Genomic DNA, 27,371 nt, shown 5'->3' on the forward strand with positions numbered 1-27,371 from the left:
TGTCAATCCCAGAGGATTGAATGCTGCTGTCCTCCCTCTCTCCTCCACAGACTTCTGTTCATTTTCTCCCTCTCTCCATCCATCACCCTCTCCTCCCTTTCACTAAAAGAACTATTTCTGCCCTGTTTTCACACTTAGCTCTGTTCTGCACAGTCCTCAGCTGCATGCTGGCAATCTGTAGGCTGCTTTCACCCGTAATACACACGCAACCATCAGATCCTCTCTCCTCTTTGACAGCTCTTGTCATCAGTGTTCAGATCTGCTGTCAATTCCAATCTGCTGCCAATATTTTTAGACTCAGGTGAAGCTAAGGTCTGTTTCTAAATTAGTCCTCTTGCTATTTCTGTCTAGCCCCACAGGGTGCGATAAGAGCTGGATTGTTACATAATGTGTCTGTGCTGATGATAATAGTGCTTGATCTGGGTAGGTTTATATTTAAGCATTAAGTGACAAGACAAGATCTGAAAGGATGAAAATCGCTGTAAGAGGAATTCAAAGAGGCAGGAACTTAAAATATGCTCACAGGCTCAGCCATCAAAGGCTTTGGGTTCAGCTTCGGGACAGTTCGTAAAATTAGACGTTTCTGCTTCACAAACTCGATGAGTGAATGAAAACAGATTGATCTGATATTATTTTGAAGTATTTATGGCTAGTCCTGCCATGTAATGGCTTGATTAGAGCTGAGATTTGAAAAGACAAGCCAAAAAAAAGAGAGATGAGTAGAGAAGAGGTGCTCAAAGACTCACTCTTCAAACATCATGAGTTCATGATAAGACACATAAAATGAGCCAAAAGAAACCAAACTCACAAGTCACAGCACTCAAAATAAACGCTGAGCAATAAGGGTTGAAAATTTTGTTTTCATTTTCCTTAACTGATGATGATGATGATGATAAAATGACTGTTTCTGTGAATGGGGTCTGGTGGCTTTGGCGAGGGCGATGTAATGGCTGTTTCTGAACAGATCGTAGTCTTTATCAAAAAGGTCTATCACTAAAGGATCATTTCCATAATATTATCAGACACTGAGAATCTGAGCCTGTCTGTGGAAAAACACTTTTAGTGGACATACATTGAAAGTGCGCAAACACCCAGAGGGGTTAAATTGCAGCCCTTTCGTGGCTGCTGGCTGCAGCGCTCTCGCTTAACACTGGAAAAAATGTGAAAAATTCTTGTCTCCATTAGTAACTTTTGAACAAACACATGGGAAAATAGGGTCCATAATCAGATAATTTGTGACCATAATTCCCCCCATTTGTCCAGGACATTGAAATGCCCTCTTCATCTTGCCTCAGCATTTCTCACCGTCTGTTTCTTCCTTTGTTGTATCATTTGTTTTTTTCTGAACTACTGCTACTAGATGAAGTTCGCCCTCTTGTGGTATAAAAGTTAATATACGTGAGCTCTGGAGAGACGGTACACGAAACACACACTTTATAAATTGACAAACGCCAATTAATCGATTCCAACAACCAATAGTAGCAAAAATATGATAAACCATACTATTGATGAAGTTCACAGCCTGTCTTGAGAAGCCACTTGAGCAGAGTATGAGGAAGAGTCTTGATAATAATGACTGGTTGGCTCACTTAACATATGGTATGAAAGGACTAGAACAAGAGGTTTTTTGGTGAAGACAGTTGTTTTTATAAAAAAAAAAAAAATAAAAATCAGTTTTTCATCCATGTTGTGCTCTGAGATATAAATGAACTGAAGAAGTAACAAATCATCAGGCCATTACTTCTGCTGTGCAGAGGTCGCCAACTGCCTGCAGCATCTGTGTCGTTCTCTGAATTTTGATCCAGTCTTAAAACATCGAGTTGTTCCTTTCGAGTTAGTGAGTCTTCAAATCAAGCAACCTTTAAAATGTCTGAATCGATACATTTTTATTGTGCTGGGCCAAACTCAAGAAAGGCCCTACAGAATTACTGTAACGTTACTATAACGTCTGGCTGTACAGATCTCAGCTGTCTGGCTTTCAACCAGACTACGAGGTGTGACCTACCGACACCTAATTTTGTCTCTTGACTGGCTCCCAGTAGGATTGATTTAAAGATTTTATTGATTACCTTTAAGGCTCTTAATGGCCCGGTCCCTTCCTGTATTTCAGACCTTTTAGCTCCACATGGACCTGTGTGTAGCTTAAGACAATCAAGAGGCCAGATGTAAAACTTTGGTGGACAGCTTGTTACACGACTGTGGAATGACCTTCACAAGGAGGACATAAGGCTGGCTGGCTCATTGTCAGATTTATTTTACCTTTTCTTTATATCATCTGTTCACTGTCTTAGATTTTATTTGATCTAGATCCATTTTCATATCTTTTATTTCCCTGTGTGGTTTGCCCTTTGCCTTTGATTATTGTTTGGTTTTTAATGCATTGTTCTGTGCAGAACATTCTTTTATTTGCTTCACAAAGAAGGATTGTTATTTTTAGAAAGGGTTTGCTGAACTTATGCCCCAACAACGATGACTTGTGGTATTTTAATGGTAATAGCAGAGAACATATAGTGTTCTTACAGGAATGAACACAAAGACGTTTCCGGTAGATCTGTATGAGACATATTTGCGGAATATGTGGAAAACCTAATCTTTTGAAGATAGCATTGTCTCTAATATGTAGTCTGTCTCAGATTGACCCTTAACACCAACCAGGATGTGTGACAAAGCATCATTCATTCATTTTCCATCAGTAGATTGTAAAATAGTTAAAATGTTGGCTCTAAACTGAAAATCACAAACATGCTTAAAAAAGTGTGAAGGAAACTGCCAAAGTTTCACTTCTCTAAAATGTTGTTGTGAAGAAAGAGACACACTTCAGCAATATGATTTAAACAGCAAGGCTGGCAGAGCTGTGTATGCACACTGAAGGGACTCAATGCTGTTATCAGACTTCTTAATTCAAGTGATTTCCGTAGCAGTAAATTCCAAAGCACAAGTTTCAGATTAACAGTACATACCTGCTTGTATTCTCCAATGATGGAGCCATTCTTCTTAATCTCTGATTCAGATTTATCAAGCTCTCGTCTGCACATCTCCTTCAGCTGAGAACAAACACACACACACACACAAAGATACTGTTAGGCCGTTGCAGGGCAGAGACCAAGGACAGAAGCCGAGTCAGAGGCCCCAGAGACCATGTGAATGGCGTGACACGTAAAGAAGACGGAGTAAGGTATTGGCAGATCCGAAGCTCAGGGCAAAGTCTCGCCCTCCACGCAACCTCTATTCGAGCACATAAATCACTCACAGCTGCACCTACACACTCAAGAAGACAGGAGACATTTGGAGGACAGCATTCAACATGCATGGGAACAGAGGGCAGCAGGTCTGTCCTCCACCTCAGAAGGATTCTTTACTGAACTCAACAAAATCAACGGCATCCTTTGACTGTGGAGGTTTGACTCTGGAGACTGTGTGTCTTAATAGAAATGACAGACATGATGTCGAAGAATGTTTGGAATATGCTTTGTATTACATGGACAGAGACAAATGAATAAAGTGGGATTTGTTTTACAGGACAGACAGGTAAAATATGTAATGGACAGATTTAAAGTGGTCAGGAGACAGACAGACAGTCCTACTGTGTGTAGAAAGGTAAACATACAGAGAAAGATAGATAAATGCTTTTGCTTGACATTTGCTGTCTGTGTGAAGGGGTGTAATGGCTTAAGGTTTGACTGGACTAAATTCATCCCATAACAGCTGTTTTGTTTAGATAAGAAGGTTGGTTTCTAGTCAATAAAAGGGTTTAACAGTGGTTTCACCATAGATGCCCGTAGTGTAGGTTCTGTTTTGTAGCTGAGTGTCAGATTTTAATCGTCGATATCACCACCACGACGCTAGACGCATGTACCTGGTAGAGCTGTATCAGACTTGATTGTATTCTTCCAAGTTACATCCAGGAAACTAATAGCGTTATTTCGGAAAGTCTCATCACTGAATAGGAGATAACCGCAGTGCAATTGCTGTGTCCATGTTCACTCATTCATACTGAGCAGCAATCGCGGCTAACAGAAGGCCTGCAGTGAAATGGCTTTGCTAGCTAGATGTGTGTTACTGAAAAGGAGCAGATAGTCTCACTAACAACAATCTACAGCAGCATCAGAAGCTCGTAGGAGAAAACACAAGCAGCCCTTGCTGATCAATCACAATTCTGACAGTGCAGCCCTGAAGTGAGTTATTTAAGGCTGTTTCTAAAAAAAAAAAAAAAAAAAAAAAATCCAGATATTCAACAGTGAAAATGAATATTTAATTGTGGGAAAAAGAAGGAGCACGACTGCGGCTGTTCTTGTGTGGGCCTGGACTGCTGCTCTGAATGCACCTCATGACAGACGGGAACAACACAAGCAGAGTTCCCGTTCTGGACTGAGCTCTGAACTACAGACACCAGGCTGAGAAGCGCCTGACTCTGGCTCTAACCTGTGTAGACTCTTCCTCCAGTCGCCTCTTCTCGTCCTCAGAGTCCACCAGTTTCTGTTTGGTCAGCAGCAACTCTTTATTCAGGGCGTCTGCCTTCTCCTCAGCCTGACAGAGGCACACACACAGAAACACACACGAGAATATAAGCCAATGTTGACGAGGTCACTGAAAGTTAGACTTGCCCTACTTTCTTCTTAGTTTTCTCTTTGCACCGTCTCTCTTTTCAAGGTGAGTCAAACGATGATGTACACTCCCTGCCGTACACACACACACACACACACACACACACACTTTAACAACGTGTAAATAAAGGTTTTGCTACATGTGTTTTTCACTGATCCTTATGTTGTTTCAGTTCTTGCACAATTGTTGCCACATATGCATACTTGCAGTTCCTTTACTAAAGTGCGGACTCACATTTTGATAAAGATCTGTTCACACACACACACACACCCACAAAACCGCACAAATATATACTCTCTCTTTGTCTTACGTTATCGAGGTCTTTGCGCAGGGCGATCTTGCTGCTGACTAGTTCATGTGCCAGGTCGTCATTCTCCTGCTCCAGACGCATGTTCGCCTCTTGCAAACGACGGTTCTCCCGCTGGACGGAGGGAGAGACATTCACAGGGAGAGAGGGAGGAAAGGAGGAAGGGAAAACGAGAGACAAGTTGTCATAAAATAACACAGAGACAGATTAAGAATGAGAGAGCAACACAGGGGCATATAAATGGAGAGAAATGGAGGAACGTGAAAGTGAAAGAACGGTGAAGAGAGAGCAGAGCAGGGAGAAGGAGTTCATCATGAACAGCTGCAAGTGAATGTGTCAGCATCTCTTCCTGACTCGGTTGTTTCTGGAGTAATGCAACCATACACACAGGGAGATTGTGTAAGTGTTAACTGTGTGAGAATGTAATGTTTAACAGGGTATAACCTGTTTGTACATCATTAACAGCAACAGACAGCTGCATTAACAACTGACATACACGTAAAACATTCTCCTGATGAGCAGAAGAGTGACGGGGATGAAGTCTAGATATTATGAAATCTCGAACTTCCAAAAAAAGATTTTAAAAATCGTGCAGCATTTTTCCAATGAGGATAGTATTTGGTTAAGTTTACCTGTTTTGCACAATGGTTTATAAGCAAGTCAATAACACACATTCTCATTTTCAAGTAGATCCGGTTCATTAAAATGTTGCTGCTCACCTTCATTCCAGGAATACAAATACACTGTTTTTCATAACAAAACAACTGATAAGTTATTTTTAATGAACAAATGTTGCAACGGGGAAACAGGGAATTGAGATTTGCAATAGTGATCTGACCCTGAAGTCAAACTACGATAATTTAACTGAACCAATATCTGACTGCAGACAGCTTGATCATGTTGTGGCTTTATGACTGAGTGCATCTTGGATTGCAATAATACAACCATCTCGAGATACCGCTTTCGACATAGAAATAAATGGTATTTGCTTTTTAGAAGCATGTTTTTAGAGCAAACAGTGCAGAAGTTCAGTCACTGTAATTGATGATCTTGTACTGTATCCAACCAACCCGTTACCCTTGAGATGACTTATGACGTACAATTAATGGCTTTTTTGGTGCCACGTAGTTTTTCTTTTTCACAAACAAGGTCTGTCAAGGTCTACAGTACACAATTTTAAAAAAAGATTTATTCTCGTCAGTGGAAAATCTGTCAGAATATGGTGGTGGTTTTAACACCATGTAGTCTGAGAGTTTCAGTGCAGCCTCTAAAGCTGCCATGCTGCAACAAGAACAGGGACGTAAAGACTCCTGCTCTCATCAGAGGAACCAAGTACAAGAAATAGATACAAGTTAATATGCAGTTTATGTTAATTTCATGGAGAAGGTGCTGATTTTTTTATGCTTAATGCACCCATGTGAATATTGCATTCTCATACCTCATATCTCTCGATGGGGGCCTCCTGCTGCTCCTGCTGCTCCCTTATGGTGTGGTACTCCTTCTCAAATTTCTTCAGTTTTTTCTGGCTGATCTGTTGGGCAGTGAGAGCAGAAAAACAAATGTTTGGCACTCACCAACTGTGTCACACATGAAGAATTACACTAATAACTGCGATTATACACATGATGAGAAGCATAAAATGTAAACTAGCACACTTGTCTTTGGCTCGTGCACTAAAGGAGGCTGCCAGACAAGAGTCTTTCTAATCTTTTGTAAACAAGGACACACGATTTATAATCTTTGCTGGACTGTGGCGTTCTCTGGTTCAGTCCAGCCTTTGAGTAAGATGTAATAGAACATTATGCTGAGATTATAGGCCCAGTTTGGTACTGTTAACTTCTGTCTGACACGCTGGTTTTGCTGGGATATCCTTTCTACACAGTCCAGAGTGACTTATCCTACCTTACTGTTTTGCTGAGTTTGAAAAAGTTCTTCAACTTATGTAAACAATAAAAATGTAAAGCTAGTGCAACACACAGAAATCAAAGGTTATAGCATTTTGTAATTAGGCTAAAACATGCACATCAAATGGGGGAAGTGTACATGTGTATCTGTACTTTAATGGCTAATTGAGATGACACTGTATAATCAGTTACACCCTTTCATAGCTTTTGTGTTGTGTTACTGGTTACTCTGAAGGAACCTGAAATTTAAGCAGTTCACACTCTGTAACGTCTTGTTTTTGAAGCTCTGTACACAGAGTTCAGGTTCAGCGGTGCACCTCTGATTACCCAAAACAGTGTCCCATTTAAACACACACACACACTTACAGCCACATTCATGCCAGCAGCTACAGTTTGCACACACACTGCATTTAGGCAATCTCATCAACAGGCCTTTCACTGCCCAGCCGCTGCCTTACATTGGGCTTTTTAAAAGAGACAGCTACCACACAATGAACACTATGTGCCTGATTTTCAGCATGAAAAGGAGAACCAACACTGTATACAAGACTTGCTTGTCCATTCTGTGGATTTTAATGGATCTAGTTACGGCTGCAGCATCAGTGCATCGTTGTCTGTGCGTGCCTGCCTGCAGGTGCGTGTTACAATCTCAGGTTTAGTATCATACGACAGTATATCAGATGATCCAAATGCTTCCAGTGCTCTTCACCTAATGATGCTGGCAGAACTGGGGCAGCATGGTCCATATGTTGTCCTGCTTCAAGTGTGTCTCTGCATGTGTGTGTGTGTGTGTGTGCATGCTCTCGGAGGGTATTTGGTTGCACATTCTGCTCTGTAAGTGGGAGACAAACAACGAGGAAGAAAAAGTACAAGAGTTCATCCAGGGCAGGAGTTGCCTCATCCATCTCTTCTCTCATTCTTTTTTTGCTGCTTTCTCTTGCAGCCTTGACTGACAGCAGGATCAGCAATTAGGAACACAGAGCAACCACGACTCTCAAGTACAGTTACATCAAATATTTTTCATCTTACAAGTCCTGGATCAATTATAAATTACCTGTGGAGTCCTATCGGTATTGCTTTTTGTTTTAAGTAGAATAAGAGTGAAAAGGGGCGTACTGTGAAACCACCTACTCTCTCTCAGGTGATTTGCTGATCATTCTTTGTTCTCCTGAACCAAAACACCTATTAAAAAGCTTTCTTCATGGCTACTGCTCCGTTTCTGCAACTGTTTGAAAATCTTACAGAAGTTCACAGCAGCAGGAAAACCGGAATTGTCTATAGCTGTTAACTGGATTCAAATACCCACACATACTTGCTCATATGCATTAGATAGAAAGTAGAGCACTAAAGAGGCAAACATGCAGAGATGGGAACTCAAACGCACAGGTAAACAAAAAAAAAAAATGCATTCATGATTTTCATTTAAATTCCTAAAGCAATTTGCATATATTAGCTTTAGAAGTCAAAAGGCTGACAGACAAAAAGACAAAGTAGGTGTAACAATTACACACAGAGCCAACATTAATGACCCCAGTTTCACCCCTGGATTGTCTCCTGAATACATTTTGTGACTGGACTGTAGTCTTTGTCACATATTCGCTTAAAAATATTGAAATGGTAATGACCTTTGACCGCACTTACTAAGTTAAGTAGTTTAAAAGATTTTTTCTCTTAATACAATCCTCTAGAACTCCCACAGTCACAGAACAACCTTTTCCTTTCCTCTGCTTAAGATAGGATCACTATAATCCTGAGTCCGCTTTTACGGTTTTATGTTAATTCCACCATCCGGGTGATAAGGCAGGGGAGGAACAGTTCAAAGGGTCAAGGACCAGGTATATACATAATACATATACCTGGTATATAAATAAAATCTGTTAAAAAAAACTAAACAAAATTCAGCTCTGGGTCATTTTGTGCTTTTATTTAGCATTTAAATGTACATGAATGCATCCCCAGGTAGGTAATTCAAATGTAATCATCTAAAATCTGAATCATGTTTAAAACAGCAGCATGAGGTGTCTGGCAAATCTGAGCTAAAATGGGATGTAAAGTTAGAGCCCCCAGCAACCCAGAAAGATTTGTGCTCCAATCAGAAGGCAGTATCATCAGTCAATGAGGCCACACCAGTAATCTGGTCAGTTAATCCCCTTATATTGCATCCAAGTTTCAGATTATGTTACCTTGACTCAGATTTGATTGCCAGATCCAATGCTGCAGGTACTCACTAAGGTCAATTGGCCAAATTACTTCTTGGAATCATTTTTTCTTGTCAAATATTGTGCCGGAAATAACTTAACAGTGGGTCAGTATGTTTCTTTGTAACTACATGAGGGTAATGTAATAAAATGGGTACAAAGAACTCCTTAAGCACAGTTGATCTTAATAATTACATGAAGACTACAGACTGAGACGCCTCACCAGTCCAAACTCATGATTTATGTTCAGAGCTGATGCATCTATGATCAGCACTGAATCGTCTTCAGTTGTCTCTGAGTTAGTTCCACTAGATATTTCTCCGCTGGAGGAGCTCTTTGAGGGTCTCAACCAAAAGGCCCAAATCTCTCTCCACGCGTGCTCCTTTGCAGAGTTTGTGCTAATAAATATCTCTGCCCAAAGTTACCTTCAAAGTCAGGCCCTCTAAACTAGGCCAGGCTGTTCAAAACAGGTCAGGACACAGGTGTGAGTGTGTGTGTGTTTAAGAGACAGAGATGGAAAGAGAGAGGTGTGTGTGTATGTGTGTGTGTTCAACTCAATTTAAGGCTCAAAAGTGGCCCCTAGTGGTACTTAAGTAGCACAGCAGGACGACTAAGAGGTTTTATTCACTCGGTCACACCATGACATTTGAACTTGATATACACACTGTACTGACTGCTTTTCATGAGCTTTCTGTTTGCAGTATACATATCTACTACTGTTTGGGGTTTTCTGAACATTTTGAAGACCATTAACTAAGGATGAGCAGTCATTAGCGTCTGCATGTTAGCAGTGACTGGACTATTATTTTCTTTACTTTAAACTCACCTTCATGCTACAGGCCAGCTCCATCAGTTTCTTTGCATTTTCCTCAGAACGGTACCTCTTTGGAACCGGGACACGAAAGAATTTGAGAGCACCCTCGAAGTCTGTTTGGATCAGGTCGTCTTTTGATGTCTGAGGAAAAGAAGGATGGAGACACAAAGGGCAAACATTTACATAAGATAGAGTAGCCTGTTGGGCTCTTCCTTTTTTACATGACGCAGCATGATCCTCACCGACTGAGGCAATTTTCTTTAATTGTTAAAGTTTCCCTCCAGTCAAAATTGTGTTTTTCTTCTTGTTCCTGCAGTTGAATGTTTGAACTTCGCTGTGTAGAATGATGATCATGCAGTTTGACATTAGAAGGTGGTTTTCACATCCATTGCTGAATGTGTAAATTTCCTCAATGCTAACAGACAATCTGATTTTAAAGGCTGGCCTGTCAGCACACACAGTGATGAGGAAACCTGAAGACTCCAGTGCACGTACATTGAGAGTGCACTTCATAGTGAAGCAGGAGACATCTTGTGTAAAGCAGTTAAAGCTTTGAAATGAAATATATTTGCATATTCATATATTCCTGAATTTTTTAATGAGGGAGAAGAAGTAGGTGCTACTTTTAAGATTTTAATGTGGGGATTAGACTTTTTTTGTCCTGCAAAAACCATGTCATTATTAGACATTATCATTAGACATTTTATGTATGCCTTAATACATGTGCGGAGGGGATCTTTAAAACAAACTGGATATGATAAATGACAGCTTTGTGAGTGGGGTGACACTACGCATGTGTCTGCATCTGCTCGCATGTGCAGATGTGTAAAATTCTTCCATGGTTTGATTTTCTTTTGGCACTTGCTGTACGTTTTGGTTTCTATTCAGAGCTGAGGTTGGCAGTGTTTTTTGTTATGTGTATATGTGTGTGTGTGTGTGTGCGTGTGTACATATTTGTGTGTTAGCTTACCTTCAGAAGTGCCAAGGCCACATTGAAGATCACACTGATGCCCTGAAAAGAGACAGATTTTCAGATTCATGGTGTACTGAGGAGCTGTTACTGTGGGGGAAAATTAACATAAGATGGATTTAAGTGTAAAGAAATGAATATTTTACATGTGTTCATGTGCATACTGAATCGTTGTGCTGTCTAACTGACTTACTCTTAACTATTTACTGCTGTCATTGGACACACGATACTCAACAATGTCAGAGACAGATGATTAAAAATAAAAAGAGAAATATTTAGACTACATGCAGTAGATAATCAGACCTATTATTTAAGTTCAGTTCAGTTGCTTCTAGAGGAATTCCTTCACCAGCTTTGCATATTTGAATTTGCAAAGTACGTTCCTTGCAGATTATTTGTCCTTCATGGGGAAGGAGTTGATTAAGCACAAACTTAAGATCTCTCCGCAGACGTTCAGGATTTAGTGGGCCAACTTAAAGACATCCAGAGACACGCCACTTTTTCACCTTAGTCTGAGGCTGAGTGTGATCTGAAGCAGGCTTTTCTCTCTGTATTTGGATCAGTCCATCATTTCCTAAATCGGAGAACAGTGTCCCAGTTCCTGCTGCCGTGATGCATCATTACAGCATCACGGTGCCATGCATCACCATATTATTCAGGTGACGAATGGGACATGGTTTTCACCAGATGTAGAGCTTGACATTCAGGCCAAAAACTATTTTTGTCTCTTCAGGCATGAAATCCTTTTCCCCACGCTCCATGAGTCCTTCAAGTGGATCATTTGTTACTGACTTTGGCCGAACAGGCAGCTCCAGGAAGAATGTTCATCGTTCAAAATTTATATTACTTAATACTTCAATACTTACCTTATTCTATACATAACACTAGGGGGGCTTTAACTTGTCAGTCAACAAATCAGTAAGCAGAGACATAACGTCAGGGCTGTCAATGAATATTCTAAATTCAAATTTATATTTGAATTGTAAAAAAAACTTCAGACATTCGACTATGAAAATTTATATTCGATGGTGAAAAAAGGAGCATGCTGCATCGGCTGCACTGAATGCACTGACTGACAGAGAGGAGTCACAAAACCAGAGTTTCTGGTGTCCAGTAAGGAACATTTTTTTTGCTTGTTTTTTCTTTTCAGGAACATCTGTTGGAGTCCAACATATTTAAGATTTATGACTGCAGTGCTCTCGTGCAATAGTGGAAACACTTTTGTCACCACTTGGACACAAAAACATAGAAAAATAGGGTTCCACAATCACACAATATATGTCTGGACATTCTCCCGTTCGTCCGGGACACTGAAATCTCCCAGAACACGTGGACCGGCACCAACTGGAAACTATGTACACGTCACTTTAATTGAGTGAAAATGAAATGTAGGTAAAGCTGAAACGAGCGAATAATTCAACAATACAGTATAGGATACTTTGAAATACTAGTTTATGTTGAAGTAATATTCAAGTAGCATGACCTTCACTGTATTGTTGTATTTTCCCTTCATTATGATCATAATGTGCAAAAAAAAATTTTGTGACCTCAGTTTAGAATGTCTGGCAGGCTTCTTTAGAGTACTTCCGTATTTCATTACTTGTCATTGTTTACATCTCTAAAAATATCTTTGTTAGTATAGGATATTGTATGTACATAAATAGCAAAAATAAATGTATTGAATTTGCTGAAATGTAACATTAAATCATCTTCAAAATGTAGCCGTGAACTGCAGTCAGTCTGTGTCTTTTATCACCTACCTCACACAGTAGCAGGTCAATGATATGGAAGACCATGTAAAGAGGGAACTTGGCTGTGAAGAGGGTGAGGAACCACTGAGAGGCGTACATATGAGCCTCCAGACCCACATTCAAGAAATGGGTGTACAGGTCTGGTATATATTCCTGTTTAAGACAGAGACAGCACATGACAGACAGAGGTAAGAAGGTTACAGAAAGAACAGCAAGTAGCATTAGTCAATATGCTTTGATGCAAATGCTTTAAATCAGGCATGTCCAAACTATTCTATCAAGGGCCATGTGGCTGCAGGTTTTTGTTGCAACCAGTCAAGAGGTCACCTACTTATCAGCTGAAGACTGAGATCAGCGGATTAAATCTCCTTGGTTGGAATGAAAACCTGCAGCCACACGGCCCTTTATGGGATAGTTTGGACATGTCTGCTTTAGATGCTTTAGATCTACACATGCAGCACACTTACCTGCATGAGTCTCTCAAGCTGGAAGAACTTGCAATGCAGATCTTCAAAGTTCTGCTTGAAAAGGTCCCTGAGCCCATAATCAAACATGATCTTGACCAGCACACTGAAAGCTTGCTCCTCTGGCATCTGAAAGAGAAGACCAAGAGATTTAATCATCATGCTAATTCATATTCTGATGATACAGGTTTCAGATGAGGCTAATATGGCAAATTATTTACTCCAAGCTTTCCAATATGAATATCTGTAGGTTAATAAACTACCTGAACTTGTTAAATATATCTGCTTCTAAGAACACATCAGCATTGTTTTTCCACTAGGTGGCAGTGTTGCAATGTCCCTGAACTGCAGGGGTGCCGAAAAGCAGATCAAAATATACATTATTTATAAAAACAAAAAATGTCTGTATCCCACAGATACCAACATACTGGTTCAGTGCAGAAACAGTAAACCATGCAAATCAGATCCACACTGAATACACTACACAAAGCTCCAAGTCATTCAAGGTAAGCCACGGCCAATCCTCCTGCATTGGAGAATGTCAAAAAGATACCAATGTCAAATGAAAACAAAACAGTCCGGCTCAGCTCTTGAAATTGTTTGAAAAGCAAAGGATTTTTGCTGGAACCTGCTGATATGTAATACTCACGTGCAGCAGCAGAACGGCAGCCAAGAAGGATTGTCCCTGGCAGTAACCAATCTCCTCATCGTAAACAGAGTAAGCCTGAAGGAGACGACAAAGGCAAACAGGCACGCAGTTATAAACAAGTTTCACGGTGAACTCGAAAACTGACGAGGGAAAAGAAATGACGCTAAAATGACTTTTCCTTTAATAGATCTCTGTCCAAATGTTGCTGCCGCCTTGCAACTGAAGTCTGCAGCTGATTCAAACCGGGACTTGTAAAGCGACATTAAACAGTGTTTATGATTTAAACGCAGAATCACATGATGAAACATAACATGAGAGAGATGGACAGCCGATGGGGAACCAAAGTTAAAAATAAATAAATAAAATGAACAAAAAATAAAAATATTTCTGAAGAGCTGGCAAACCAGCCCCGGGCTGTATTTGACAGGTAGTGAGAAAGCTTCAAGCTACACTGGGAGCTCAACACAGCTTTGGTGTTTACCCCCCCATCATATCAGGGAAATAAAGCTTGCAGAAATATTTCGTTTTTGAACCCACAGCAGACTTGTTTGGCTACAGAGCACTTGAATTTAGTTGCATTTCAAAGCTGTTGAGAGAAAGATCATTTTAATTCCCTTTCTAGAAATATTTTACAAAGTTTTTCACTGCAGATCAAACACATTCAGCTGTTTTAAGAAGTGACCTGTTGCTGGTATTAGAATAGCAGAAATAAGATATAGATGAGGGGAGGATCTGGACCGAGGGATGGAGACAAAAACGAAAGAAAGACCACAAGTAGAGACCCATAAAAAAGACAAACAGAAAGGAAAGGTGCGGGTTGGAGAGAATGTTGGTGCTGAGGAAATGGAGTGCATATTAGGGGAGGGAGCAAGGGAGAGAGTTGGCCTACTGAGCTACAAACACAAATAATGAGTACAAGTCAAACAGACAAAGTGCGGATCAATCCACACACAGAGGGAAGGGAGGGCCCACTGAATTATTCAAACGCACCTGAGGAGGTACTTGTCTGAAAAGAGATGGATGCCCTCACCTGAGTTATACATAATGAATTAAATGAAAATGAAAAAAAACCACAGCAAACTCCAGCCAGGCCATCGATGTGAGATAATGGAACTATAGGCTGAAATGTGTGCATGTATCAACCGTACATGCAAATGCTCTTTCTCATGAGGAAGAAAAAAAGTGCCGGTACGATCAATATGTGTTTTGTGACAAGTTTCCAGATTTGCGTGTGTTTGTTCGATTACAAACTAATGTTGCCGCGTTAGACAGGCAATGAACTCGCTGAACCACCCAGACACAGAGTGGCTGCTCTGTTAATTAATGATCAGCTCCCTTCAGTGTTGACAACTCTCCCGGCTGCTCTACAAACTTTGTCATCAAGACCTACTGTAAAGCAAGTCATTTACACAGTAATTACACTGCATTATAGGGAAACGTGACCATTCCCATGCAGATTGCTATTTTTTCCAAGTGGCTCTGGCAAAGAACACCACTGCTACCAAAAAGACTGAATGTTTAAGTCTCACACATATAACTGAAGGAAGATAACATATCTCCAAATAGAGTTTTCCAAATACAGTATCGTCCACAGTAATCATGAGATTATAAATGTGCGTCACGGCCACAATGTTTATAATAAATTCTCAAAAAACAAACAAAGACACAAACAAACTTGTGACAGAGGCTGTATGGTATTCATCAGTTTTTCACCGTGATGTGGGTTGCAGATATTCGATCAAATTCTGCTTTTAGCTGTCATTTGTTTTTGTGCCCTTATTTTTACGAATATTTTGCAGCTGCTTTTGAGTTGCATTTGTTCGGATTGTCTGGATTCTAACTTCACGCCAATTTCACAAAATACTTCCCTATGACGGCTGCAAAGCAGCTGTCTAATACAGATGATACACTGTGACAAGTTTCGGTGCAGATGGCTATAAAGGATTTGTTTTGCATTTAAATTAATTTCTTAATGCAGACAATGTGGAACAGAGAGGAGAACACATGAAGGCAGTACACACTGTAGACTTAATTCTGCAGTTGCTCTGCATACAGTCAGCTGTTAGTTTGTCAGTTAGCTTTGTGCACAGCACTAATCCATTTTTTTTTATTTTTGACTGGCCCCATCATGCCCTGTGGTGACTTTGAAAACTGATGTAAAGATCCTCTTGCATGTGTGTGCGTCTCACCTTGCAGATCTTGTAGAGGGAGTCTTGTCCATCTCCTCCAGTGTCTTTGAAGTAGTCGTGAGCTGGGAATGTCCTGTTAATGTCCCTGGTGATGGCACTGTCCTGAGGGGACTCCTAACAAATTTGACAAAGGCAGACAAAAAGGTCAAGGTGGGTGAAAAGCAGTGAAGATTATGTTTTACAGAGCAGGAGATTCAGTCACTTAAGGAAGATTTATTAGAAAACTGCTGGGACAAAATTCCAGACGCCCATCAGTGCTCAGTGTTCATGTGTATGGTGGCTTAACACACTACTGAGATTTACAGTACGGGGCAGGATGTGTTGTGGTGGCACAGAGTGCTCTCTTCTACAGTAACAGCCTACACACATTTCCCCGACTCCGGTAATTTCCGTTCAAATTTTAATCAATTTAAAACACGACAAGTTCTTATGTTGCCAAAGATTAGACAAATAAACAATAGTTTGGAACAACAATCACACAGCTGTGATAAACTGACAAAAATAACATGAAAGGAAAACCCGACCAAATACATCATCTTGACTCAGTACTGAGAAAATCTTGAAACATCGCCCTACTTCAGAGTGATATCAACAAGGAGGTCGTTTGATTGAAAAATAACCAGAGACTCAAATACTGCACTGTATAACACCAGGCTGATAAGATGGGGTTTCGTTTTCATCATCACACACACTACCATCACCAGTCTGAACTGCAGCAGAGTAAATCAACTCTAAGGGCCTTTTGTCTGGAGAGCGGGATGGATGGATGACCAGGACAGAGAGCAGGAGATGTGTAAACAGAAACATATGCAGCAGAGACAAATGCTTCTAAACAGGAAGAGCGCATTCGGCACCGTAACTTCAGGGATCCAGAGTGTTGCTGTGCTGTGCATGTGCACTCATGTGATCTCTGAGTGTAGAGCGTGCTAACAGCTTTGTGAGACTGCACAGAGATGCTTGAGCCAATCAGCATGGTAACATGCTCACAATGACAATGCTAACTGACGCTAGGCAGGGTAATGTCTACCATGTTCACCATCTTAGTTCAACACACACGCACGCACGCACGCACGCACGCACGCACGCACGCACGCACGCACGCACGCACGCACGCACGCACGCACACACACACACACACGCACACACACACACACACACACACACACACACACACACACACAGATCAGTAACTACTCCAGACTAGAGTCTAAATTAGCCAAGATTAATCACCCCTCATTTCATTATTGATGATTGGTGTATTTGAAACGAGCAGCATCTAAATAAGTAATGCTACTCTAAGACACTCTGACCATTCCATGTCAAATCAAATACACATTTAGAGCTATCTTCATACAGTATTTGGAGGTGAAGTGGCTCTGACGTTGGGATGGTATGTTGGGGGGATATAACAGGGAAATTAACTGTGTCAGTCAGAAATCTGTTATGCCGTTCTTTGTAGGCTGGTGCTTGGACCCTGCTCTAACACCACCAGTGGATAATGAGACAGTCAGCACGAGCAAAGGTGGGTTTTCATTCAGTCAGCAGTAAGTAACAATAATGGCGCACTAACTTCATGTTAAATAAGCAAATGAAAGTGATACATCATCGATCCATGAAGGAGGATGTTTCTTCTACAAATTTTGCTGTATTCTTCAAGTCTTTCAGCATCATGTGCCTTGCTAAAAAGCACTTTTGCAGGAGTTAATCTTAAAATGAATTCCTGCAGGAGTTTAAGATCTCTGTTGGCAAAGCCATTCTGCAACCCCAGGACAGAGTAGATGTAAAGGAAAGCCATACACCTCTGAAATCCATTAATTTTAATCACCAGTTCTTTTTAAATTTATCTTGTTCTCTCTGTAGCTAATTATACCTTCTAAGTCTCCCTGTTACTGTGCGCATCAGGTCCCTCCCTCTCCTTTTCCCAAGGTTTTTGCGCCAACTTCCACAGAGGAAGAGAGAAACAAAAATAATACAAGTATAAGAAGAAATGCAGGAAGAAAGGGATACTGAAACAAAGTGAGCTAATGGGGATCAGAGACCAACAACAGAGGGCTTTTTTTAAAGTCCATTCCACAACTTCCACCACACCCTGTAAATCATAGTTACTGCATGTCTGTGTGTGTGTGTGTGTGTGTGTGTGTGTGTGTGTTTACACAGCCAAGGTGACAAGGTGCCTCGGGAAGTCTTAGTAATTTGATTGTTAAGAGTAATTTTGGTCATAGTCGGATCTGTTCCTTGGTCGTTATATGGTTGGTGTTTTATATACACATAAGTATTATGCCATTGAATATAGCATGTTAACATATACCATCCACTGATCTGAGATCAGTCGAGTAACCCTAACCCTTACCCTAACCCTTGATTATATTTTCGAACACACCCGAATCTGTCAGTGTGCTTCTGTGGAGTCCTTCTCGCACAGACTCGGTACAATTCTAATTCACTAGAGCTGAAACGATTAGCTGATTAACCTCTTAGTCGGTCAACCGAAAAATAACTGGCAACCATTTTGATAATCAACCAGCCTTTTCTGTCATTTATGAAACGAACATTGAAAAATGCAAAACAATTTATCTGGTTCCAGCTTCTCAAACTGGAGGATTCACCGCTTCTCTTTGTCATTTGGAATTGTGAACTGAGGACCTCTGGGTTTTGGACTTTTGAAGACATCACATCTCACCAATTATGAAAATAATCTTTATTTGCAGTTGTCTGAATACTTGTTTTTGTTTCTTTTTCCAATGAGAGATAAAAGGGCTTCACCCATAAATAAATAGTTCAAGTTAAACCAGGTTGCACTTTAGCCACAAGGCCTGGGAAAAGGTGTAACGGGAACTCGAGAAAATCTGTTAATTTAGAGCAAAAGCCACTGGTATTGATGAGTTTTAGAGCGCAGGGGTGGAGCTACTGCATCCAGTGTTAAGGGCCCATTACACTGGGTTAGTCTCTCAGTGAATGATAAGGATCCATGTTTATACAAGCACCACTTAGCCGTACTTATCTGAAGTGCTGAGAGCGTGTACAAAGACCTCTGACATAATGGCCAATTAGCTTCCTTTCTGTCTGTCTGTCTATTCCGTTAAAGTGAGGTTTGGAATGAGGGTAGCGTGAGAGGGGAGAGAAAACATATCCAGTGTCTAGTGCTGCTGGACGGAAGTGTGGGAGCGAGTTCGAGCTATACAGAGAAGGACGAAGAGGAAGAAGACTAAAAGAATGCTAAGCATAGTGTTTCTCTGTATAACTGTACTTAAACACTCAAGTCATGTGGGCTTTCAAGACGGCTTAGACTGCTTCACAAAGAGTGCTGTGGCCAGCTTGGATTGAGCCAGTTAGAACAGATTCTGAAATCACTTTTGCTTCATAATCCACTTTTGCACTGTCCATCCATATGCTCAGCATGTTGTTAACATTGAAAGGAACAGTTCCAACATTTTTGATTTGTTGGGTTTCTCCAATCGTGTCCTTTTGCGCAAACTTGTTTAATGACACATCATAAAGGAATATACCATGAGTGAAAAGTTGAAAACTGAAATAAGAATGACAGCCAAGGAAACCAGCAGTAGAGCTGCTCCTTCTCAGTTTCGATTAAAGCGTCCTGACAAACATTACGGATGTGTCAAAGCACTGCGTGCTGTCAGAGACAAGTACAATGGCAGGGAAGTCAAACATCTCTAAAGTGGACGGAAGTCAAGGGACAAAACATTTTCTTCTAACAGACATACAGTAAAAACTCTTTACTGGGTTTAAGCCAAAAATGGCAGCTCTACAGTGTGTGTGTGTGTATGCATCTGTGTGTGTGTCTAAAGCTAGGAATAAAGTGTCGGAGCAGGGCTTCCGTGGGAAGGCTGAGTAGCTAGCGCTCTATTGTTTATGTCCCTGATTTTCTCTGACTCAACACAATAGCTGACATGTCATTCTGTTATTCTTTCTCTGCTCCTAAAGGACCCTGCTGAGATGCCAAGAGAACACGCGGTGATATTCATCAAGCCTGATACAAAACGTAGCTCCCAAACCTAAACAACCTGCAGAGCTGCACTTAAATTATTTCACTGGATTCAATCAGAAGAAACTGTGAATGTGACAGTATCTTTATTGCTTTGTAAATAATTAGTACAGCCTTGACAGATGCTTTCATCACAAATGCAGAGGTTCACAACTGAAATTTGAATCCGTTTTAATAAATTAACAATTACTACTGAGTTAAATTCAGGGCTTCCTTCAGTCGTTCCTTCACAATAATCTGTATTCGACAGAGCACACGCTCAAGCTACCCGTAGCGCTGTTTCCTCACCTCACCGTCATCTATCATTAAATCTTAATCGTCTGTCTCATGCCCTACTTTTTGTGCCATTTGTGCACTGGCATACTGCTTCAGCACGAGGAGAGCAGGCAAAATATGTATCTGATCAGAACAGAAATGACAGAGGAAGAAGCAATGCAAATCGTACTGACAATGCCATGTATTTTATGCACTGCCAGAACTACAATGGCCGGCATTCTCTCATGGTATTATTTTCCAGTTGAGTCCACTGAGACTTCTCACTGCAGCTTCGCCTGCATTGCAAATTCGGCAGACCAACTGCTTGCACAAATATGGGGCTGCTGTAGTACAGTCCATTTACAGCATGTAAGCAACAGCAACAATTTATTCTCATCTGTAACAATCTGCAACGAAGCAATCACGACTAGGCAAATGATGGAAAATTCTGTGTGAATGTAAGGCTATTATACTTATCAACTACACTACTTGATCTTCAGCCAGAAGTATTTAGCCAAGCCGTCCACTAAATATAACTGTGCAAAAAGGTCTGTTTTTTCTGGAGAACTTTGTGATATTTGTAATATTTGTCACAAATAACACAGTATACAGCAAACACACACACTTATCCATACCTCCGTTCATAGGAAAGTCATTCATACAAGGATGTTTGAATACACTGAGATAACATTACATTTATTTGCTCAGTACAGATACACAACATGTACATCTTACAATACCATATAGGCTTGTCACCTACAAAGCATCATGTAAGGAAAAATGTCTTATTTGTCACAGAGACTCACTTTCATGACAGCAAAATTAAACATGTTTGACCATTTGATTATCCAGACATTCTCCATCTATAAAAGCATACTGTATGGCTTAAAAAAAACCTTATCACACGTCACAAATTCAGCACCCCTGATGTATGAAATATGACATGGTTTGTCATGATCTAATACGGTAATGGCTTCATTTTCTCAATCTAAGGATTACAAACACACATTCTTCGCTGTGAGCAATTTCCAGCGTTCATTGTGGACAAAAACACACGCAGAGTGTCTTTTGGGAGGCTTCCAGACCAAGTTGTTTCAGTGGTCAGTCTCGTCTTAATGTGGTAATAATTTGTTCCCCAGAACAGCTGGGTCATGAGTCAGCCATTAGTGGGGGTCTGGTGGGGCCTATTTAGAGCCTTATGAAAACACAAAGAAGAAAATCCAATCCTGATTAAAAAACAGATAAGAAAATACCATTGCACGGGTATGTGTGTGTGTGTGTGTGTTAAAGTGCACTCTAAGAGTGAGGCTGTACTTCCCGTTCAGGGTATGGCACAATCTCTACTCAGCAACAGCCAACCAATATTCAGTTGGAGTAAAATACTTTTGTAGTTGATAATTACAAAACATTTTGAGTGAACTGAGAGAAGATAAAAATTTGTCCATGAAAATGGACTGTGAAAGTTATTTTAAATAAGGTCCTAATTCCACTTGGAAATTTTCATTAGTTTGTTGTTTGTTTGTTGTTGTTTTTCATTATAAATCCACATATAATTTATGCACTTTTATTTACATTGAGCCACACATTCAGTATGCGACTCATTAGCTACATATGGACTCTGCTTGTTCCCAAGACAGACACACATCTGGGCAGTTCCAGCACAGACAGCAACGATGCACCTAAAGCTATTTGCATATGATGCCAGAAGAGGAAGACGAAGAAGCAGCAGCAACCCTCTAATGTTTCTGGATAACTTGTAAAGGGATTAAAATTAAAGAGAATGACAGTGTATAATATAAACACACCATACGCTGAAGTTATGGACGCTATGAACCATTTTAATCTTCCTTCTTTGCACTTATTGCATTATTTACATTTTCATTTCTGAAAATCACTTTAACGACACTTCCCGTTTTTTACTGATTATTACTGATATCTTGTTTTTGTAGTATGCAGTCACTCATTATTACACCCAATCAACAAGCATTTTCCTCTCTCAACTGAGAAGGCTGCATTTAAACTACAAATGGCTTCCTAAACCAGCCCCAGTGTCCATATTTCCTCTTGTTCTCTCTAATCCTACCCAACATGGCACTGTTACTCCACACAGACACCACCAGAGTGTTGTTCCCTTGAGAACATGAGAGCCGATTGTTTTCCCACAGGAAAAAGGGAATGCATGTGTGTGTGAACGCTAACGTGTGTTTTGCCATTGTAATTTCCCAAGACACTTTGCCCTAAATCTTACACATTTCTGAGGAATTGTACCATTGCTGCTGTGGGAAATAATATCTTTTTAGTGGTGAGTGGTCCAAGTAAAACAAAATGCATCTTCATTAAGACACAGCTTCGATCATTTCAGCAAGTAAGCATGCGACTTCTTAGAGTCCGAAACATTTATCTCTTCACTTCAAGTGAATATACAGAAAGCAAGTTTACAAAAATAAATTTCTATAGTTTGACAATCAGACATTCAATATGCCATTTCTGTATATGTCATTTTAGTACATGCCATTTCTGAACAATAGAAGGTACAAGTAGATAATTTTACAATATTTGGCAATGCTTCAGAGATGACAGCCAAACTATTTAAAGACAACATGTGACTCTATCTACCACCATCATACTCACATACGCTCACAAAAAACAGTATACCCCAGGGAAGGGATGTGCAGCTAATAAAGCAACGAAAGGTGATAACTCTGTTAGCACCCTCGCTAGAACACCATAAACAGTCCACTTCAGCCGATGGTCGCATCCTAACATACCTGAACACACACACACTCATACACACTCTATGCACACACAAACAACTACATGCAAAAACAAGATTAACAGTTTTGAGTCATGTGTTTGCTCCTGGTTATTTTCAGTTTTACAGACGAGAGGAACAAAGATTGCAAATGATGGATTTTTGAAGAGTACGTGAATTCACAACCACATTTCTTAAATTACTTTACACAACAAATGGGGCTCGGGTTACTCCATATTGAATGTGGAATCCAGGCTGGCTTTTGTGCGTTTTCATCTTTGCACATGCAATCAATTTCCAGTCTGTGCTGTTCCCTCTAAAAACAGCTGCATCTCTATAAATTGAGCCCTCCCGAAATGTAAGAGGAAAATACTTCCCCAGCAGTTAATTTTTATTTTCATATCAAGGCAACAATATATCACTATATACTGAGAAACAGTCTGATTCATGCACATAAGGCATCACTGAGCCAACACAGTGCAGTGGACCTACACAAACTTTGTGTAAAACCCACTCATTTTACTAAATCGTCATATATTAGATATTTAGAAAAAAATATAATCCAAGAATATTTGATGAACTTTCTTTGGTAGATTAGATAAAGTATAAAGCTAGATTATCTGCACCTAAATAAACTGTGAAACAAGTCTTCATGGTTCAAAATACAGATAATTCCTCAGAACCTTTAAGTTTATGACACCATATATACACCTGGATTCATTTCGTCTTATTATTGGTCTGGATTATTTTGTGTTAAATATCAAGTTAAGAATGAAAAGAACCTGCAAAACTACACATGGGGACAAGATGAGGGAAGCAGACTACAACACATGCATGCGCATAGTTGCACGCATACACACACACACACGCAACTGCAAGGAGTTGAGGGGTCAGTCCCTCGTCACGGTGCCATGCAGAGGTTAGCCTGCTGGCAGAGTGAATGGGCTATTTGTCTGTTCTGTTTACATATGAACCTCCTGTGTTGGTGTGTGTGCACATGCACTAGTCCCCGAATGCAGGCAATAATGCAGTCAAAATACAGCATACACTGAGGTTTGACACAAGGTAAATATTTGCAATAATATGTAAATGTGAAACTTCCCACAATTACACTTTTCCTACTTCTCAATAGACTTTTCCTCACAGCCAATCCCAAAGAGCACAGTTCAAGAGTCAGTCATCTAAATGTTTTAAACGTTTTTACCTTCCATCAAAATCAGCTCAACGATGTACCAACGATCAGTGTACAACAAGTGTAAATATACATCCTTTCTTGGTCTTGTTTTGCCTTGGACACACTTATGAAATAAGTTCAGTTACATAAGTAAAACAACAAATGTGCAATGAAAAAAAATCATGAAAGAGAAGTCACTGAAAACTCTGTTTGCTGTTTGTCAGGTTCACAGTTGGCGTGTGAACCCACAATTTACTTAAAGACATTATGTTTTATTTTGTACAACAACAGTGAATAATGTAAAATTTGAAAGGTTATGAATAGATCGTCTTGATGTTGACAAATTATAATCAGTGCAGTCGGTGCAAACAAACTATAAAATGATGTGTGCTGGGTTTAGACCTACATCATTTCTTTCCACTTTTTGACTGACTAAGCTCAATCAATCAGTCAACAACAAGAGACACACGAAATACACAAACACACTGATGCATCATGTTTAGTATTCGAATACTGAGGGGGTAAGAGCTCGTAAAAACATAGCTTTCTATGGGCAGTTCTTCTCAGCACTGCATTACTAAAACACAGCAGTCAATTGTTCTGTTTGAATCCATTTCTTCTTTTATGCATCCAGCTCATACTGTGCTGATAATCTGACAACAAGGGTCTTATTGTTTCACAAACAGCTTTTCAGAACGCTTTTCTTGGAAAGTTTTGTTATTCTGGCAAAATAAGTTAAGGATAAAACAAATCAGACAGACAAAAATGTTGTTAACCTCAAAAGAGTTCACTTCTCCACAGATTTTCAGACACCTCTTCCATCCATCATCGTGTCCATACACAGCACAGCATGCTGGGTTTCCTTGACCATTTTAAAAACACCTTGCATGGCTGTTTAAGCATTTTCTCCTTCAGCGCTTTGCTCTTGACTCCCTTTCTCTGTCTTTGCCAGCTGTGGCGTGTGCAGAGAGGACATCTGTGTAACCTCCAAACGCAACAGAAACAGCAGTGGCAGATCAACGCCTCCTTCTCTCTCTTTACAGCATATTTTAGCTCCAATGGAGACATTTTACAGCAATCATATCAGGCATCCTTTAAAAAGTTCAAATGCCAATTCACACAAGAGCTTCCTCTGTGTGTGTGCCTTACACATGACATGTCGTGCCAATTCCTATTTCGCCATGACCATATCCATATCCCAGCCCAGCAGATCCTTTTTCAACAGAGCCAATGAAAGCCTTTTTGGTGTTCCTAACCCCAAAGCCACTGCCACTGCGCTGTAAACAGAAGGAGCAGAGGCGTTTGAGGCCCTTCCTGAAGGCAGAGTTGGAGAGGCTGTAGATGAGACAGTTACAGAAGCTGTTGCTGATGGCCAGCCATGTGGTTAGGAATGAGGCTGCAGGGTGGTGGTAGAACCCGCCGCTCTCCAACAGAAAGTAGAGGATGTACGGCAACCAGAGGATATAAAACACGCTTGTAATGCGGAAGAGTACCATGGCGTATCGCTTGTCTGGGTATGTTGATGTGGGCTGCTGATACTGTGGTTGGGATTTTTGTGATTGAGGCAGGTGGGGTAACTGCCCTTGCTCTAATGCACTGTTGTCCTTGACCACCGATCCCACTGTCAATCCTGGGCCCTGTAGCTGTTGGGGTCGGTAACGAGCGTGGCGCTCGCTGATTTCCCGGGTGTGTTGCCGGCAGATCTTGAAGATGTTGGCGTAGGTGAAGCAGACAGTGAGAGCAGCTGGGGCGTAGAGCAGCGCAACAATAAAGGTTGTGAAAGCCGGACGAGTCCTCCACTCAACTGCGCACCACTCAACCACATCTCCGTGGTAACCAGGTTTCCCCCACCCGAGAAAAGATGGGAGGAACACCAGAGCGGAGTACAACCATATTAGAATGATGCAGCAGCGCACTCGACAAGGCGTTACCAGGGATGCATAAGTCAGAGGTCGCGTGATGGCAATGTAGCGGTCCACGCTCACACATGCCAACGAAACCATTGAGACGGATTTTAAAACAGACACCATGTACCCGAACACCTGGCAGGTGAGTTTGGGGTCGAGGCCTTGGAGGTGATGGAGGAGGGACAAGGAGGGGAACAAGCAGCTGACGCCCACCAACAGATCAGCATATGCCATAGTCTGGATGAAAGCACTGGTGGTGTGTTGGCTAAGTAAGGGGGCACAGTGAAACACAAAAATCACCACCAGGTTACCGGAAATAATGAGAACAGTGAGGAGAAGTATGATAGAGACTTCGAGGAGGCAGGTGGTGAAAATTTGGGAATAACCTATCTCAAGCAGGCAGAAGGGAGCAGACAGGTTGAACAGGTCAGCAGCGCTCTGGTTCAGTGGATCCAGGGAGGAATTCATCATCTTGGGCAAGAAGACGTGTCTGAGGGGCCCTTCAAGGTTACGACGAACCAAAGAACCCACTATTTTGACAGGTAGCTGGCTGGCTCTGGAAGTAGCTGGATGATTTCAGTCCAAACAAAAAGCTCCATGCTGTGATTCCATGATGAGCCTGCCGCCATCTGCCATTTCAAATGCAGGAGGGATGGAAAGCACAGCTAACGGCGAGGAAGCCCCCCCTCAGGTTCGTCCTCAGAGCAGGCAGGCAGTTTTACAGATATAAAACCACCAGGGTAAACACAGATTAACACACAAAAAAGAAATGTGTGTATTCCTTATCTTCTTTTTTTCCACCAGTAAAGCAAACTTCCCAGCTGAAGGCACAGAAAAGAAAGAAAATGGAGAGCAATGTGACTATGTTTGAAGGAATTCCAATCCAATCTATGCTTGAAATGCCTTTGCTCCCTATAAAGTCAGAGATGTCTTCAACATCTGCTACAGCTGCAGAAAGCTCTCTCTTATCTGTCTACAGTCCACAGAGTCACAGACAATGAAAATACATTATTGTGTAAATTGCTGCACACTTAAATTGAGGGAAGAAGACATTAAGACAAAAATATCTCCTTTTTCTTCCGTCCTCCTGCTTCTCTTTCCTGTTTCTTCTTCTTTTTTCCTCTTGTTTCTTGCCTCTCCTTCACCACTCTTCCATGTCCAGTTGCTCTTGTCTCAGCTTCTGTCTGGTCCTTCGCAGTAAGATCACAGCAGACTGCCGTGAGCTGAGAGGATGAAGGCAGTGCGCAGGGTGACTGATAATTAAAACACGCACGCACGCACACAGAACACACCTCAGCTGCAATTTCTATCCAAAGGTAGCAGCAACTATGTCTGGAGTGGAAATGAGGTAGGCAGGCATACCGATGCTGGGAGAACCTCCTGTGTTCATTTATCCTCCTTTGCTGTCCTCTCTCTCTTACTCTGTCTT

General features: G+C 40.9%; 2 protein-coding genes across 3 annotated transcripts in view; both read right to left on the reverse strand.

The window, feature by feature from the left end:
* Positions 1-27,371, reverse strand: part of LOC121622644 (rab GTPase-activating protein 1) — a 69,973-nt gene that overhangs the window by 8,428 nt on the left and 34,174 nt on the right. For both annotated transcript variants that reach the window (XM_041959500.1, XM_041959499.1), the window contains 10 exons: positions 15,852-15,965; positions 13,663-13,737; positions 13,017-13,142; positions 12,559-12,702; positions 10,799-10,840; positions 9,841-9,969; positions 6,351-6,443; positions 4,916-5,026; positions 4,423-4,527; positions 2,961-3,044 (listed from right to left, as the gene is read on the reverse strand). In XM_041959500.1, the coding sequence (XP_041815434.1) occupies positions 2,961-3,044; positions 4,423-4,527; positions 4,916-5,026; positions 6,351-6,443; positions 9,841-9,969; positions 10,799-10,840; positions 12,559-12,702; positions 13,017-13,142; positions 13,663-13,737; positions 15,852-15,965 (1,023 nt within the window). The remainder of the gene's footprint in view (positions 1-2,960; positions 3,045-4,422; positions 4,528-4,915; positions 5,027-6,350; positions 6,444-9,840; positions 9,970-10,798; positions 10,841-12,558; positions 12,703-13,016; positions 13,143-13,662; positions 13,738-15,851; positions 15,966-27,371) is intronic.
* On the reverse strand, positions 20,801-27,340 carry LOC121622645 (probable G-protein coupled receptor 21). Its single transcript, XM_041959501.1, has one exon. The coding sequence runs from the start codon at positions 26,411-26,413 to the stop codon at positions 25,181-25,183; it is 1,233 nt and encodes a 410-aa protein (XP_041815435.1). The 5' UTR covers positions 26,414-27,340; the 3' UTR covers positions 20,801-25,180.

This window comes from Chelmon rostratus, chromosome 19 (assembly GCF_017976325.1).
Source record: "Chelmon rostratus isolate fCheRos1 chromosome 19, fCheRos1.pri, whole genome shotgun sequence".
NCBI classification, from domain to species: domain Eukaryota; kingdom Metazoa; phylum Chordata; class Actinopteri; order Chaetodontiformes; family Chaetodontidae; genus Chelmon; species Chelmon rostratus.